The sequence below is a fragment of the Aquarana catesbeiana genome, linkage group LG10 (assembly GCF_042186555.1).
Source record: "Aquarana catesbeiana isolate 2022-GZ linkage group LG10, ASM4218655v1, whole genome shotgun sequence".
Classification (NCBI taxonomy): domain Eukaryota; kingdom Metazoa; phylum Chordata; class Amphibia; order Anura; family Ranidae; genus Aquarana; species Aquarana catesbeiana.
Genome location: NC_133333.1, coordinates 243735299 through 243753792, shown reverse-complemented (window position 1 = coordinate 243753792; position 18494 = coordinate 243735299). Strand labels below are relative to the sequence as shown.

General features: G+C 42.9%; 1 protein-coding gene across 2 annotated transcripts in view; it reads left to right on the top strand.

Moving 5' to 3' along the window:
* The window catches only part of CHEK1 (checkpoint kinase 1), a 48108-nt gene extending 30029 nt beyond the window's left edge, over positions 1 to 18079 (top strand). For both annotated transcript variants that reach the window (XM_073603558.1, XM_073603559.1), the window contains exons 6-13: positions 439 to 627; positions 2701 to 2805; positions 4704 to 4799; positions 7427 to 7529; positions 9853 to 10036; positions 10178 to 10309; positions 16105 to 16206; positions 17380 to 18079. In XM_073603558.1, coding sequence (XP_073459659.1) covers positions 439 to 627; positions 2701 to 2805; positions 4704 to 4799; positions 7427 to 7529; positions 9853 to 10036; positions 10178 to 10309; positions 16105 to 16206; positions 17380 to 17475 — 1007 coding nt within the window. In that variant the 3' untranslated portion in view covers positions 17476 to 18079. The remainder of the gene's footprint in view (positions 1 to 438; positions 628 to 2700; positions 2806 to 4703; positions 4800 to 7426; positions 7530 to 9852; positions 10037 to 10177; positions 10310 to 16104; positions 16207 to 17379) is intronic.
* The last annotated feature ends 415 nt before the right edge of the window (positions 18080 to 18494 follow it).

Genomic DNA, 18494 nt, shown 5'->3' with positions numbered 1-18494 from the left:
TTTGGAATGATAATGGAACATTTTATTATAGTTGGTGAATGAAGAGGATGCCAACTGGTTTCCAAGTATCAAACCCCTCTACTGGCTAGTTCAGGAAAGGCCAAGTTGTTCCACAGTAGAGCGTATTGAGTGGACCCCGTGTGCTCAGTAATTGTCTGGGTAGCCTTCCAGATTTTATGAATTAGGAGAAGTGTGGGGAATTGATACTGCGAGGGAAGTTGTCCAGATTCTAGAAGCGATTGGGAGAGAATCGTGCTAAGCAATCATTTGGGTGAATTTAATGGAAAAAGGAAAAACATCTGAGGGTTGGAAAAACTCCTTTTGTATCAGAGCTACTAAAGGCAATAACTAACCTGGCCTAGACCAATTATTTTGCATTTTATTTTATTTTTTTCTTGTGTTTACTTTTGCTTAGTAGACTTTGTATATATTTTTCAGATCATCTTAAGATTTCTGATTTTGGCCTGGCCACTGTGTTCAGACATAATGGGCGGGAGCGTCTACTGAACAAGATGTGTGGGACGCTGCCCTATGTAGCACCTGAGCTTATAAAGCTGAGAGCATTTCATGCTGAACCTGTGGACATTTGGTCATGTGGGATTGTTCTGACAGCAATGCTAGCTGGAGGTAATGTATACCAACATAGGACATACAGTATAGTATGAAACTAGCAATAGTTGAAGACAGGGCAAAAGGTGTGCATTGGTAAAAATATGCAATGCTGCGTTTTTTTGGTCAAAATGCACTTTGGCATAAAAAGGGATTTCACCATGTCAGAAAAGTGTGTTGTCGCCACATCCCTGTTATATAGTAAAAAAGGATCCCCCTTCATTGGGACTGTAGGCAACAACCACACATAAGTAAATTAACGAATATATTTATTGTTGGTACATAAAATCGTTCGATCATTCAAACATGAAGTGATCATTAAAGGACATATAAAAAAAAAACACATTTCAAAAACAGACAGAGAACATGACAGATTACATAGTTTGCATGACGTATTAAAGTAATGTCTCCGGTACCCGACGCGTTTCTGGTTCAAGCCCCTTCCTCAGAAAAATTGATTGGCAAGAGTATGTGCAGTCCATAAATTTGTCTTGCACGCAAAATGTTCTACTATGCAACTTGAAAGAAGAATCAACGGTGGTGTCGACAGATGCCCACCAAGAACATCCAGTGTCGTAAGAAGTTTTCCAAAAAAGGAAAGCTCATTAGTATAGTTTGCCTGGTGATCACAGGGAATCCTATGTAATGATAAAATTGCAGACTACAATATCTGTAGATTGAGGAGTGAAGCTGTCCGAAGCCTCAATATGGCTTCTTATCCATGTATAGCACACTTATTTGGCAATAGCTCTTCCGTATTAAGAGGTTCCTCTGTTTGGCGTCCACCCCGCTCTGCAGTGCTCTGGCATGAATGTGACCGGCTTTCAATGGAGTCGGTTCACATATGTGCAGGGCGACACTAGTGCGGTTTTGAAAAGGGTCCTGTGCATTTTTGGGTCCGGTTCAGGTGCAAATTCGCACCTGAACCAGTGAACAGAAACGCCATGGACTCCGGACTGCAAACTGCAGCTGCGTGTGTGTGTGAACCCAGCCTTTGGGTCTCTTGCAGGTTCTGTCATATTCTTTACCATATTCACCACAAGTTAGTGGGCATGCTTAATGGCCCCTTTGCTCTTTGAAAGAAAGACCAGTTGTGCAATTAATATTTAGTAACATCCAGATTAAAAAGTCTTTATAGTCCCAATCTGTACCCACTAGTTAAGTAATCTGTCATGTATCAAAAATAGTCATGTCAAAAGTGATGTGTCAAAAATCTTTATAATATCAATCAAGCCTATAGGGTTGGACTAAAACAAAATCTGATGCAGCTCTGCATGGTAGCCAATCCACTTCTAACGTCAGCTTGTTCATATAAGCTTTGACAAAAAAAAAAAAACTGGAAGCTGATTGGTTTCTATGCAGAGCTGCTCCAGATTTTGCATACTCCAGTTTTAGTAAATCGACCCCTATGATTGCCTCTTTAACAGTTGTATAGGAAATAACTGTGATGCTTTAAAGTAGAACTATAGGCAAACCATATTTTATTTTATTTTTTTTTTCATTTTGGATAGAACAAGGGAGGGTTATAAACCTGTCAGATTTTTTTTTTTTTTTGCCATCTGTGTCCCACCATTGTGGAGATTTCCCTTCACTTCCTGTCCCATAGCCAAACAGGAAGCGAGAGGAAATCTCTGCAAATTAAGAGAATTCCATGGGGACCCTCAGGTCACCAGAACTAGTGTCGCCATTGGAAGATTTTTCATCTATTACTTTTCTGGGGAAAACCCCAAATTTTTTTTTTTTTTTTTAATTTTCCCTTTCTATGATGATGGTAAATAGTAAAATACAGAGGGCAGAATTTGCTTAAAGGGGAAACAGACAGCAATAAAAACCTGACAGGTGTTCTAATCCCTGTGCACCCTATCCAAGCCTTTAGTTATACTTTAAAATACTGTTCCTAACCTTTACTACACAAGGTCTATTTACATGCACTGTATAGTCTTTTTCTTCCTTTTCTTTTATTTTTCATAAAGTATTTTTTCTTTCTTTTTTTTTTTTTTTTTTTCGGCCTATATATATTCTGTTATAGGTTGGTTTGTCCATTTTTAAAACCTTATCTTTCATACTTTTCTCTCTGGTCACCATATGTAGAGCTTCCATGGGATCAGCCTAATGATGCATGTCAAGAATATTGTGACTGGAAAGAGTCAAAACACTACCTTAATCCGTGGAAAAAGATTGACTCCACGCCTCTTGGTAATCTGCTTTTACTTTGCGTTAATTTGTCTTGTAAATGTTTCTACAAACAAAAATTTACTTTTTTTAAATATTAAGGTGGTTTTTTACCTTCATACTTACCTGAGCCCTATCTCGATCCAGCGTTGTGCATGAGATCAGCGGCTCTCCCAGCTCTGTCTCTCCTCATTGGCTCACACAACAGTGGCAGCCATTGGCTCCTGCTACTGTCAATCAAAGCCAGTCAATGAGGAGAGTGTGGGCGGGACTAAGCCACGCTCGGTGTGTTGGCGACAATGTCCATTCACAGGAGTGCAGCTCGGGAGCGAGCCTGCTTGAGTGCCCCCATAGCAAGAGGCTTGCTATTGGGGACACACTGCAGGGGGAAGGAGCCAGGACTGCCGGCAAGGGACCCAAAAAGGAGAAGATTGGGGCTGCTGTGTGCAAAACTATCAAACAGATCAGGTAAACATAATCTATTTGTTGTTTAAAATAAAGACAACCTTTACAATCAGTGTAATAAATATTCTGAAAAACTTTTTGATTGATTATTAAAAAACAAAACTGGCAGTGGTTTAACAAGTCTTTAAACTTTAAAGAAACGTTTGGCCCCTGTCAGACTAGCAATTTTGGTGGCTACATGATCGTATGAAGGCAAAGAAAACACTCACCTGCCTCTGTGGAGTCGCCTCCTCACTGGCGCATTGCTATCTCTTGTGTGAGAATCTGCCGCATTTTGGGCAGGCTGTAAGGATGTTGAAGCAGGTAACCTATCCTGTTGCTGAAGAGTGGTTGCCAACAACAAATTTGCTAGTCTGCTGTGGGCTTTATGCCTGCTACAGACGATGAGAGTATTGGATGAATGACCATGCTAGTCTCCTTTAGAAAATAAGAGGTCATTAAAGTTATGAAAATTCTTGTACGACAGAATAAAAATTCAGAAGTAATGTATTGTAGAGTATTTGTATTGTATTGTCGTATGACTACTGTACTGATTAAACAAAAAACGTACGATCTGGTATCTTAAAGGGGGCTTCTGGCCGCATAATTTTTATTTATTTTTTTAAAGTCAGCAGCTATAAACACTGTAGCTGCTGACTTTTAATAAGGACACTTACCTGTCCAGCGAGCCCGCGATGTCGGCCCCCCGAGGCTGATCCGTCCATCTTAACGAAGGGAAACAGCCAAGGGAGCCTTGCGGCTTCACTGCGCGTTTCCTACTGCACATGCGTGAGTTGTGCGGCGCTTTGTGAATGGCCCCGTGGTTTTCTGGGACACACAGTTCCCAGAAGGCAACGGGGCTGCTCGTCGAAGAGGAGGAAGCGCCGCGCAATAGGAAGAGGCAGATTAGGAAGACTGCCTAGCAACAAGGGTTTCAGGTAAGTTAATTTAATTTATTTTTTTTCACGTTTTTTTAAAAAAAAATTTAAGATTTTTGATGCAATTTTTTTTTAGGGTGGCCCTCCACTTTAAGAGAAAACATTTTGTGTGTTCCTTTAGATAATATCCGATGAACTACGGTGATCGGCTCTTGGAAGCTGTGTACGAATTATCAGATTATCGTACGATTGCTTTAAAAGCGGTATTTTTCGTACGATTTTCTGATCGTTTGTATACGGGCCGTAAGTCTTAAAAGCTTGGTTGTCAGTAAATATTTTATGGTAGATGCATAGAGCTACTAGGGGGGCATAACGTTGCATTGGAAATTGACAGATATAAAATTATGAACCCAATTCATTGTAATTCTTTTTAATAGTTTTATGATACGGGCACCTTGGGGCTTGTATTAGCTGGCTAAAAAGAATACATTTGTAATTTAGCAGCTGTTCCAGCTATGATTTTAACTTCGCAGTAAAAAAACACTTAAATATTACTACCTTTTTTTTTTTTTTTAAATCTGCATCGTCTTCTTTTTCAAGCTTTGCTGTGTAAACTCCTAACTGAAAATCCCAGTGCAAGGATGATTGTTCCAGACATCAAGAAAGACCGTTGGTTTACTAAACCCCTGAAAAAAGGTAAATGGTTACATTGATAGTTTCTTATGGTGCTTACACAGATGCTGGAGGAGATCAGATCCTTTGTTCACATTGAAAAACCTGAAACATTTCATGTTCACATGAAAAAGATCAAAAGACATCATTTTAAATCCATATTGCCTGAATGCACAAAGCCAAGGCACCAGAATACATGTACTTATTTTCTGTTTCAATGGTATTTATTGAAATTTGTAGAACATACAAAACGGTTGTACAATGTACAAACTTTAAAGAGGTAAGGTGGTAGAGAGGGTAGGGGAATGGTCAGCGCAAGAGCAGGGAGGGTCCAACACCTCAGAGCAGACTCCTGAATTAAAATGACCAGTTGGAGTGACCACAAAGTAATTTGGGTCCCCCTCTCCTCCAATAATTGGAGATCCATGACTTCCAGATTTTCGTAAAGTTCTTGAACTTGTCCTGCAAGACTGTTGCCAGTTTTTCGTTAATTAAAAACCAGGCCATCTTGGCTTTAACCTGTGCTACAGTCCCCAGATTTCTAATCTCACCGGGGGTTGTTTGGAGGCAGTGAAAATAAGATATCGGCCTAAATTGGTTGGCTGTGCATTGAGCAGGTTGAGCAATGCCCTATAAGGGTTCTTGGGAATACTGACGTCCAAAACCAGTATATTTTAGTTGGTATACCCGCATCCAAAATCTTTTTATCCTTGAACACTCCCACCACGCATGTAGAAAGGTACCAGCCGAACCACAGCCCCAGAAACAAAGGTCCAAGGCGCCTCAGTTGAATTTCGCTAGCCTTGCTGGCACCGTGTACCAGCGCAACATGAATTTTAAATAGCCTCCAAAAAAGATGAATTGGATTGACCCATGTGTGACCGTGTCTCCAAACTTGAGACTATTGATAAGCTTCCAGCGGGGTCCCCAAATCTGCCCCCCTATTGAACAGTGTTGGTCAGACGTGTCGGATAGTAACGATTTGTAGATCAAAGCTAAAATGGATTTAGCCGAAGGATCGGTATGACAGGTGCGCTCAAAAGAAGTGTGGATGAGTAAGGAGTCCATATACTTCAAATGGGAGTGAACAAAGTTGCGCAATTGGAGGTAGCTAAACAGATCCCCCTTCAGGGTTAGGAGGTGTTGGATGCGATGGAAACCCGAAGCAGCCCACCATCGGAAGCGGGCAGCCACCTCCATGCTGGGACTAAAGGAAGGGTTATGAAGTAAGGTAGCCAATGGAAAATGGGGAGAGATCAATTTCCCTGAAAACTTAATTGAATTCCAAATCTTCAGCGAGTGTCTTAATATGGGGTTGGAGATGTGTTTACGCAGCTCCAGGAGGATCCATAGGAGCGTGTCTATTGCAATAACGTGTACTCATTTTCATAAAAGTGAGTGATTTTTGAGTCAATGAAATTAAAAAATTATAGTAACATGGCTAAGTTAGAGAACCTTATCCTTGCGTTAAAGCTTTGTAAATTGTGCCTTTTGTGTTCACTGAGTAGGGTCTGCGTTTAATAACCTCCATTTCAAAGACTGTGGATTAATTTTTCAAGTGAGTTAGAGAAAAACATTGATTTCTAGTCGTTGGTGGTTGGCATTTGTTCATTTTGTGTGCTATTTGTTAAAGAAATATCATGTACCATTGCTGAACCCCTATCTCACAATGCTAGGTGCCGGTCTGCTGCTGGCTTTGTGTCTTCATCACTTCCTCAGGCACTCGCCCTAACAAATATACACAGTAAGAAAGTCAAAACAAAGTAATTGTCTATTTCTAAGGTCAGTGCCCCAGAAAGTATAGAAGCAAGGTCATCATGACAGCATTTTGAGATAGGTCAGTGGTCTCCAAACTGCGGCCCTTTGCTTGCTTTTTTCAGCCCTTGGGGCATTATTCTCCCACTGTCAGCAACAGTGGGTCATAGTTATTGACACTCTATTCCTCACACTGACACCAGCGATGGGCCTCTATTCCTCCCACTGACACCAGCGATGGGCCTCTATTCCTCCCACTGACACCAGCGATGGGCCACTTTTCCTCCCACTGACACCAGCGATGGGCCACTTTTCCTCCCACTGACACCAGCGATGGGCCACTTTTCCTCCCACTGACACCAGTGATGGGCCACTATTCCTCCCACTGACACCAGCGATGGGCCACTATTCCTCCCACTGACACCAGCGATGGGCCACTATTCCTCCCACTGACACCAAGTCATTTCCTACTCCTACTGACCACAGTCCGGCCCTAAAGTCTGAAGAACCGTAAACTGGCCCTCTGGAGACCCCTGAGCTAGGTCATCATTGGCAGCCTTCATGATTTTATTATATATATATATATATATATATATATATATATATATATATATATATATATATATATATATATATATATATATATATACATATATTTTAATCTTCTCTTTTCTTGACATCTGAAATTACGTTAAGGTGATGACTAATTGTAGTTGCCTACATGACTAAAAACACCACAGGGCTCTCTTTATATCATACCTTTACCAATAAATCGCTTGTCTTCCATAGTCAATGGTGGGTGAATTTATGTAACGTTAGCAGTATTTAGTACGTTTCTAAACCGCTTTGTCGCAATTTTTTTCTCCTTTTTTATTTGTTTTCTGTCCTCCCAATAGGTCTGAAAAGACACCGCGTATGCTCAGGGGGTGCAACAGAAACATCTGAAGTTTTCAGTAAACACATACGTAGTGATGCAGACAAGTCTCTTCTCTTACACAGGCCAGTGCTCTTTCAATAACCTTATCATTTAGAAGAATTTGTTGGTAAAAGCATAAAGGTGTAATTGCAAGCTAAAGACGGAAATTTTTTAAATGTCACTCTGTGTTTTTCTCGTGCTTTAGTTTACTGCACAACATTTGTATGGTTGATGTGCATTGTGTACACATCCTTTTAAATGGGGCCCCTGTGTTCTACAGAATGCAGTGCATGATTTCTGACCCAGATCTCTCATATTGGCCTGCACAAATTTCTCTTGGAAGCTTCAAAGAGGAGACAACACTACACAGAGGAAATTAATTTGTTCCAGACTATTTTTCGCAATGGCTCTAACACTTGAAGGAGAAGTTTGGTATTGAAAAAAAATAAACATACACGCCCATCTACAGCATTGGTCCAATCCTTCAAGCTGCTCACTGCCGGCTCTACGTCTGAGAGCTGAGCAATCGCATGATTGCTGATCGCTCAGTTTTGGTAGCCGCTCTGAGCAGAAAGCGATGACTGTCAATCGCTGTGCTCTGCTCTGTCCCTCCAGTGTTCATTGAAGTGCTGGGCTGTGCAGCGACGGGAGCGGCTGGCTGAGTCACTGAGGCTGAGCCAGCTGCAGGTCAGGAATCTGGGTGGATCCGGACATTGTCGGGATCCTTTTAAAGATTGAAACAGGTCTGTGATGTCAGCTGACAGCGATTTTAGCCCGTTGTATGCAGACTCTGGGTCTCAGGAGTGCAACCGTATAAGTGGACTTCTGTGACCCACAAGAGAAGAATAACCAAACAAGTTTTGGCCATACTTCACTTTTGAATTGAGTAAAGGCCCCACGCTTTCTGTGCACTTTTTTTTAAAGCCCATAAACCCAACTCTATGTTAACCTATGTGTCCATGCACACATGGACGTTTTTTAGCTTTAATGAGCAGTGGAGTTTATGGGCTTTTTTCTGAACGCCAGAAATTTGCGTTCAAAGTGCCGTTTTTCACCACCAAAAAACGCCAAACGCCGATAAACGTGTGTTGATTAGCGTTCGGTGTTCTATTTTTTTCAATGCATTGTGGGAGTTTGGAATGCATTGTGGGATTTTTGGAGTGTCCTCTGTGTATTTTTATGAACGCCCATAAACGCTAATGCTAAAAAACGCTCATAAACGCTAGTACAAAACGCTGTTAAAAGCAGGTTTTTCAACCAGAGTTTTCTGCCAGCAATCTGGCGTCCAGAAAAAGCTTTTTTGAGCTTCAGTGTGCATGGAGCCTTAAGGGATTTCTTGTGGTGGAAATATTGCGTGCAATGTAGACATTATTCCTTGTGATTCAAGCCCAACAACTTTGCAATTTATTTTCTTTCCGTAGATGTTTATTCCACAGAATAATGTCCTTACATTGACTGGGGGTTAAACATCTTTTAAGTGATGAAATGTTTAATATCTTATACATTTTCCAAATTACTGTTCAGATATAGTATTCCTTATTCTTCTCAGAACTGACACACAAACAAAAATATATACTAGCAAGTGGTTGCTGGTATTGCAATTCAAAGCCTAAGGGCCCTTTCGCACAGGCTGTCCGATCAGGTCCACCTGTCAGTTTTTCAGGCAGACCTGATCGGACTCTCCATTCACTCCTATGGAGCGGCGGATGTCCGCGATCATCCGCTGCTATCCGATCCTGTCCGCAAAATCCAAATGAACGGTGGTCCTATTTTTCATCCATCTGGCGGATTGCATATGATCAGATGAAACCGGACAGGCGATCCGTTTTCACCCGATCTCCCCTTAGAGGAGAGCGGGACTGTGTCAGTCTCCACTCTTCACAGTGAGCAGAGATAGACCTGTCATCTGCCTGCTCAGTAGGGATCAGCGGATAGAGCAAACGGATTCCGTCCAACGAAGGCGACCGTGTGAAAGGGGCCTAATACACACCACTAGTTTGTTTTTTGTTTTTTTGTGGGATTTTGTTTTTTTTTCGAAAAAACTGACAGCTCTGGCCGGAGCCGCTGTACTAACAATCCAATGTTTGTACAGCGATCTCCTCTGCTGTTAGAATACAATATAACAGGGGGATGCCCCCCCCCTGCCAGAACACTCGGGTCGGCACTCTCAGCCATTGGCTGAGAATGCTGAGCGGGAGCTGGTGGGCTGCTAGTTTTCCGGCATGCTCGTCCGAGAGAAGCCAGCTAAACTTCTGTCGGAGCGGCTGCCATACTCGCGGGCCGAATGTCGACTGGTTTTTATGGCCGATGTCGCCTGACATTCGACCCGTGTGTACTAGGCTTGACCGTTCCATGAGCATACTCTTTCCAGTGTTTACTATTGTAACCAAGCCTGTTGCCTTGCAGTGATGAGAAGACAAAGTATTCCAGCACACAGCCTGAGCCTCGCACAGCCCTCCTGACCTGGGACAGTAACTCCTCTAATATAGACAGCCTGGTGCAGGGTAAAGGATATAGTTTCTCTCAACCGGCCTGTCCAGAAAACATGCTGCTAAGCAGCCAGCTGCTGGGCACTCCGGGTGCCTCCCAGGTAAGCCCAACATAATTTTTTACCAAATTTCATATTTCACTTTCCTTAGGCATTTGTTCAGTCATCTGTTTCATTGTATCTGCCTGAATATTTTTATCATTGCTGTCGATTTTTATAATAAACCCCTAAAACCACCCACAGAACCCATGGCACCGTTTAGTAAAAAGGATGACCCGATTCTTCACCAACGTCGATGCTGAAAGTACTTATAATAATCTGAAGGACACTTGCGAAAAGATGGGTTATGTGTGGAGAAAAGGCTGTGCCAATCAGGTACGTTTTATTAATCATCTTGCTAGGTTATTGTGTATCCTTATAGTCTAAGTTAGAAGCTTGGTGCACCGTTTAAAGTGATTGATTGTAAAGCTTTCTGTTTTTTCTCACCTCGTCTTTCAGGACAGCACCTGGAGAGAACGCAGCTCCACACACTTCCCAGGAAACACTGCAGTTATTCCTTTAAAGCCTGGACACTTCCGCCATGGCCTCAGTTGTAGTGTTTCCTCCGGCCATGGTGGAAGCGCTGCAGGGAACCAGGGGTGTGCTGCGCTCTCTCCAGGTGGAGGTGAGTTAAGGGCATACCTGTTTGTTGCATTCTTTCTTTCAGGCCCAGCCCAATACCCCTCCTGACAGGTGGGGGGGTATTGCGGCGTCTCCTGCTTTCTGAGCCCGGCGAGGGCAGAGGCTGCCGGGGACCCCGCTCCAACAGACGGCGGGTGCAGACTGTCTCCATTGCGGAGTATTGAGGTCTGCACACAGCCGTTCCGAGTGGCGGGCGACGTCACTGCCGGACGGGGCGGGACATCCGGCGGCGCTTGGCGGCTTCCGGTTCCTGGCCTCAGCCGTGCAATTTCCAGTCCTCGCAGCGGCGATGGACTGGGAAAATTCAAATATAAAGAGACCTAAAGCTCTCTAAATGGCTACCCCACGGCTGCGGTTTACTGGAGTTTGAATCCAGCGCAACCAGCATTAGTGGCAGGAGCCACATGCACAGGCCAGACCCAGGTAGGAGAGGCAGGGGTCTCTATATTATCAGGGCTATGTTTTGTTTCCCTCCCTTCCTCCTCTGTGTGCCGCACACTGCACAGGTGTTTTTTTTCTGTGCAGCATGTGTTTATTTACAGCGGTGGTTTTGTGGGGTATGTTTTGTGCCACTGTCTGTTTATTTTAAAGATCTGCTAACGAGAAGATCTTTATGCACAGCTTATTTATAAATGTTTTGTTGGTTTGGTGTTTTTCAGACAAAATCTAAAGAAAAGTCCAAGCAGGTTTCCCCTCCCCCTAAAAAACGGTGTGCTTTATGTAAAGCGGCCCTTAGGGAGGCATGGACTAAACCACTGTGCAAAACTTGCATAGCAGATCTGGTCAGAGAGGAAACTTCCACTAAAGAACCTTCTGTCCAGCCTACTGAGATGCTCACTTCTTTCCGGAAGGAAATGGAAGATACGTTTCAATCCTTCCGTTCCTATCTGGACAAGCGTCCGGTAGCACAGTCAGCAGAGAGTTCTCCACCCAGCGCTTACACCTCCTCTACAACCAGGAGAATGGTTAGTGAGTCTGTGGAGGAGGAGAAGGATGAGTCTTCAGGATCAGAGGAGGAAAACGAGATTTCCTCTTCTCGTTATAGGTTCTCTTTGGAGGAGGTAGAGGACCTTCTGAAAACCATACCCCCACCCCTGAATATTAAGGAGGATAAGGCTCAATTGTCACCACATGACAAGATGTATCAGGGCATGGATGAGGTCAAGCATCGCGTGTTCCCGGTGCATAAAGTGCTGACAGATTCTATAAAGAGGGAATGGAAGGATCCAGAGAGGGCCCCTTTCTTTTCCAGGTCTCTCAAAAGGAGATTTCCCTTTGATGACGATAACGCACAAGTGTGGAACAAGAGACCTAAACTTGATGCAGCTTTTTCGCAGGTGTCACGAAACACTGATTTGGCTTTTGAGGACATGGGGGTCTTAAAGGACACAATGGACAAAAAAGCTGATTCTTTATTGAAAAAGGCTTGGGATTCTACATTAACTAATCTCAAACCAGCTATGGCATCTACAGTGGTGGCCAGGAATTTAGAATACTGGCTGGAACAACTGAAGGGCCATATTGAGGCAGGTACCTCTCGGAAGGATTTGTTAGATACTTTGCCAGTACTACAAAAGGCAGTAGGTTATATGGCGGATGCTTCAGCTGAGTCGGTTAAAATCTCCGCAAGATCTTCAGCTTTAATTAATTCTGCTAGAAGAGCTTTGTGGGTCAAGACCTGGTTGGGGGATTCGGCCTCCAAAGCAAAGTTATGTGGCCTACCTTTCGAGGGTGACCTAGTATTTGGCCTGGATCTTGACGCTGTTCTAGATAGTACAGCGGACAAGAAAAAAGCATTCCCGACCAAAAAGAATATGACACCGCAGCCTAAAAAGAATTTTTGTCCTTTTTTCCAGACCCGGGACTCAAAGGAAACAGGACAGAAGAGACCTTGGAGGTCTCAAAGGGGTCAAGGGAAGTCTGGAGTGTTTTGTCTCCCCAGTCAACCCACTAAAACCCAGTGGCTGTCTCCCGACTGTGGGGGGAAGGCTTCAGTCCTTTCTTCCGCAGTAGGAGGGGGCGACGTCCAGTGCGTTTGTTCTCAAGGTAATTTCAGAGGGTTACGCACTGGAGTTCTCAGAAAGCCCACCGTTCCGTTTTTATGTGACACAACTACCCAGATATCAGGAGAAGTCTGTGGCAATGACATCGCTCTTGCAGGAGTTCCTGCCACAAAAAGTAATCATCCCAGTACCCCAGCGGGAGGAAGAACTAGGGTTCTATTCTCATGTTTTTCTAGTAAGAAAGCTGTCTGGAAAATTCAGGTTAATACTGAATTTAAAGAATTTAAACAGGTCTATCCAGTACAAAAAATTTCGGATAGACACAATTTATTCCGTGAGGAAGCTTCTGCTAGCAGAGTGCTTTCTAGCCTCCATAGATTTAACGGACGCATATCTGCATGTTCTCATAACACCGGAGTCCCAGAAATATCTGCGTCTGGCAATCGGAGCAGGGGGAGTGGTGTCACACTTTCAGTTCAGAGCTCTCCCGTTCGGTCTCTCTGCTTCTCCAAGGATCTTCACGAAGAGCATGGCAGAGGCATTGCCACCACTCAGGTTGGAAAAGGTATCTGTCGTACCATATCTGGACGACCTTCTCTTGTTCGCCAGCTCAGAGAATCTTTTACGCAGGGATTTGAAAAGGGCACAGAGCCATTTAGAGAGTCTGGGCTGGATTTTGAATACAGAAAAATCAAGCCTAATTCCCTCTCTAGTGATCATTTTCCTGGGCTTTGTAATCGACTCGGTGCAGGAAAAGATTTTTCTCCCGGAGGAAAAGATAGTAAAAGTACAGGCGGCAGTAAAGAGAGTGCAGGAAAATCTGTCTGTGTCAGTTCGAGCAGCCATGTCCACACTGGGGCTTCTTACAGCCTCTATCCCAGCTGTTCAGTGGGCCCGCCTCCATGCGAGAGGCCTCCAACAGGCAATACTACAAAGTTGGGCCTACAGAGAGTCTCTGGAAAAACAGATAAAGATCCCAACACCAGTAAAAAGGAAGCTATGGTTGTGGAGGGATCAGGCAATTTGAGCAAAGGTTTGCTCTGGATTTTTTCTGCAGCAAAAATTCTCACAACAGATGCGAGCTTCAGGGGGTGGGGTGCACATCTAGAGAACCAGTTGGCTCAGGGGTCCTGGTCAGTGGAGGAATCCAGGAGATCCTCAAACTGGAGGGATCTAAGGGCCATTTTTCTGGGGTTGTGGGCCTTCAGACAGACTATCAGAGGCCAACACATCCAGATATTGTCGGACAACGCCACGGTGTGATTTGAAAAATTACTCCCCAAAGGAGAACTTTTCTGTTCTGGAATTTTTACAAGACGGAATAGAAAAGGGTTTGGCAGCAAGCACCTTTGAAAGTTCAGATGGCTGCATTATCAGTTTTTCCAGAGAGAAGGTGATCTAGACCCTTGGATCATCAGCCTTTCAGCCATTGAGCCTTTCTTGAAAATTTTCCCAGACCGGGTAGTGCTGAGAACAGACCCAGGGTTTTTACCGAAGGTTGCTTCAGTTTTTCACAGAGCTCAAGAGATAATCCTACCAACGTTTTGTCCAAATCCATCAGGCCCTTAAAGAGAATTTCATAGTCTGGACGTAAAGAGATGCGTTTTACGCTATCTAGAGGTAACAAAGGAGTTTAGAAGATCCAATTCTCTTTTTGTTTTATTTTCTGGGTCTCGTAAGGGTTAGGGAGCTTCTAAAAGCACGAATGGTAGGTGGCTTGGATGGCTATCCACGAAGCTTATAGGGCTGCCGAAATAGAACCTTCCGCAGGGGTGGTGTCCCATTCAATTCAGGCTGTAGCTACGTCCTGGGCGTAACGAGCTGGAGCTTCACCAGGTCGAATTTGTAAGGCGGCCACATGGACGAGTTATTCCACTTTTACTCGTCATTATAGGATAGACCTGCTCTCGGCAGCAGAGCAGTCGTTTGGCAGGAAGGTCCTGCAAGCGGTGGTCCCACCCTAAGAGTAAGTACTCATCTGTCATCTCCAGGTGCTGTCCTGAAAGACGAGGTGAGAAAACCTTAGTTAGACTTACCGGTAACGGTATTTCTACGAGTCTTTCGGGACAGCGCCAATGACCCTCCCTTGGGTTAAAAATGTTTATAAATGTTAATGTGTTGTGGTTGCTTATATAATTTTAGCATGGCCAGAGGTACTCGGTAACAACTGAGGCCATGGCGGAAGTGTCCAGGCTTTAAAGGAATAACTGCAGTATTTCCTGGGAAGTGGGTGGAGCTGCGCTCTCTCCAGGTGCTGTCCTGAAAGACTTGTAGAAATACAGTTACCGGTAAGTCTAAGGTGTGTTTTTTTTTTTTTTTTTTTTTTTTTTTTTTTTTTAAATAACAAACATGTCATACTTGCCTCCTCTGTGGGTTTTGCACAGAGCGGCCCTGATCGACCCCGATCCTCCTTTTCTGGGGTCCCCCGGTGGCGCTCTTGGCTCCTCCTCTACTCAAGTGCCCCCACGGAGAGCCACTCTCCCGAGTCCTGCTGCTGCGTCCATTGACACAGGACTCAGCCCCGCCACTGTGTCACTGGATTTGATTGACAGCAGCGGGAGCCAATGGCTCCTGCTGCTATTAATCTATCCAATGAGGACCTGAGACAGCGGCTGGAGCTGCTGTGCTCGTCCCCGTCGCTGGAACAATCGGGTTCAGGTAAGGGGGGGGGGGGGGTCGGGGGGGGGGGGTGGGGGTGCTGCAGCACAAAATGTTTTTCACCTTATGCATAGAATGCATTAAGATGAAAAACTGTGAGGGTTTACAAGCCCTTTTTAAGTATAGAAATTTGTTCCAAAAAGATTGGGGTGGTCAGGGCCATCCTATGTGTGTGTGAATAGTTGTTCAATAGTTGTAGTGTAGGCATATATATTTAAATGTAAATATTGCTTGTAAAGGTACCTGAAACCTATTGTCTTGTTTTGGCTTTTCATAATCCCCTACACACCAGAACATGATCAGTACTGTTTAGCAAGTTATGTTCTATTGTATTGTGCAATTAAATGTAATAGTTCAGGTACTGTGAGGAGGGGAAATCGGAGGAATTATATCATTTTCAGAGCAGAAAGGGAGGGGGAAAAAAAGCCCAAATTTGGAGTTGATCAGGAATAGAACGTAAATCTTCAGTGGGAATGCTTGATCCACTGGAAACTGTCCTGGGGGGGGGGGGGGGGGGGGGGGGATTTTTTGCGCTATGAAGAGATTTTCTTTCACTTTCAATTTAGGTCTGCATCCCAGGAAGTGAAGGTAAATCTCTTCAGTGGATGCAGAAAGCAAAAAAGAAAAATATAAAACTGTCTTTTTGTTTTGTTTTAGCTGCTCCCTACTGTATCCAAAATGAAAGGGTGGGAATGGATATTTGGCTTCAGATATACTTTGTCCTCGTGTCTGCAATATATTATATTTTTTCAAAATATTATAATATTATTTATTTATTTTTTTTTAAATGAACTTGTTTTGTTTTTTTTTTTTTTTTTTTTGTACCAGGTGACACTTTCGACAACTGACAGGCGAAACAACAAATTGATATTTAAGGTTAATTTGGTGGAGATGGAGGAAAGAATATTACTGGATTTTCGCCTTTCAAAGGTACTTTATTTTTAAACCGTGTTTTGTAAATTGATCAGTGAATCTTTGATCGAATACCCAAGTATTTTGTATCAAGTGTTTGATCACCCCTGATGTTAACCCCTTCCCTGCCAGTGTCATTAGTACAGTGACAGTGCATATTTTTAGCACTGATCACTGTATTGGTGTCACTGGTTCCCAAAAAATCAGGTGTTGTCAGATTTGTCCGCAGCAATATCGCAGTCCCACTATAAGTCGCAGGTCGCCGCCATTACTAGTAAATAAAAATTCCATAAAAATGTAGATGCCTTTTCACTTTTGCACAAATTAATCAATATACACGTATTGGGTTTTTTTTGTTTTTTTTTTACCAAAAATATGTAGCAGAATGCATTTTGGCTTAAATTATGAAGAAATTTTTGTTTTTCTTTTGTTGGATGTTTTATAGCAGAAAGTAAAAAAAAAATATATATATATTTATATTTATATTTTTTTCAAAATTGTCGGTCATTGGTTTGTTTATCACACAAAAAAACAAAAACTGCAGAGGTGATCAAATACCACCAAAAGGAAGCTCTATTTGTGGGGAAAAAGGACATACATTTTATTTGGGTACAGTGTTGCAAGACCGTGCAGTTGTCAGTTAAAGTAACGCAGTGCCATATCGCAAAACAATGGCCTGGTCGTGAAGGGGGTAAATCCTTCCGGAGGTAAAGTGGGTAAGGAGATTCCCGCTTTCCATTTATCCTGTTTACCATTATCATTGAAAGTGGAAAAAATTAAAATCCCACATTTTGGGTTGTCCCCAGAAAAGTAATAGAGGGGTAATCTACCAATGGGGACTCAAGTTGTGGTGACCTGCGGGACCCCAAGGGTTTTTCCCGTTAATTTGCAGGGATCGCCTCTCACTTCCTGCTTGGCTATGGGACAGGAAGTGAAGAGAAATCTCCGATATGGGACACAGATGGCAAAAAAAAAAAAAAAACTGACTGGTTATAACCCTCCCTTGCTCTATCCGAAATTAAAAAAAACAGTTTTGCCTCTAGTTCTACTTTAAATCTACATTACAGGGGCTGCATTGTAATGGGCCCAAATCATTTTGAAACATAGAAAATTATTAGTCTCTTAAAAAGGATCAAATGTAATTTTGATCTAAGCTGCCATCAAATTTAAACGAGTGATTTTATTTTCCAGGGTGATGGCCTAGAGTTCAAGCGACATTTCCTGAAGATAAAGAAAAAGCTGGAAGACATAGTGGCCGTTCAGAAAGTTATTGTGTCTATCACCTGATTGTGGGGTTCCCAGACTTGCGATAATTTGTTGCCGATCCCCCACTTGCATTGCTGTTAGGTACCAGTTCTGGACTACCTCTTTACTTCTGTTAGGACCTGTAGTTGTGGTCATTGGCAGTACGGGGGGTCATTTGGACTGCTCCCAGCTTACTTGGAGAAGGAGGAGTTCCGTTTATTTCATGGTGCAGTCAGATTCACCGTGGGCTTCACACGTTTCTTTGCCTTAATATGAGCTCTCATTGGAGCTTCCTTGGCACGTTTGGTATTTTCATACAGTTTGTGAAGCATACAAAGGTTGCGGCCTACACATAAACCTTATTAAGTTGTTCCATATGTCTACTTCACAGTGTTGTGGTGTTCATGAATTTCAAAACAAAATTTGAATTGCTTGTTGCCCTTGGTTAATATATATTTTGTCGTATCACTAAGATACCTTCTGTTCACAGAAATGCTTCCACAGTTAATACTCTAAATTATTGTAGGCAGTAACCAGAGCTAAAAATGTAGTTTGGGCCCTGAGGCCATCACAGCGATATATATATATTGAATGTTTAAGCCATTTGTAACATAATTTTTATATGTAAATAAATGCATCACTTTGGAGAAAGTTATATTCTGGAGCTTTTTCAGCACATTGCATATTTTCACAAAATCCTGACTCCTTGATTGTACTTGCATTGCCAGTGACTGTCTTTTATTTTTTATTGTTTTGCTTGGGTCAGAGTGTGAACGTTGTTAACGTATCAACTGCCTGACCTCACACAGTGGGGTTGATTTAGTAAAACTGGAAAGTGCGAAATCTGGTGCAGCTCTGCATAGAAACCAATTAGCTTCCAGGTTTTTTTTTTTTTTTGTTTTTTTTTTATATCAAAGCTTAATTGAACAAGCTGATGTTAGAAGCTGATGGGCTATCATGCACAGCTGCATCAGATTTTACACTCTCCAGTTTTAGTAAATCAACGCCAGTGTCTCCTAGCTTTTGAGTGCATAACCACATCCACAGACAGATCCTGGTAG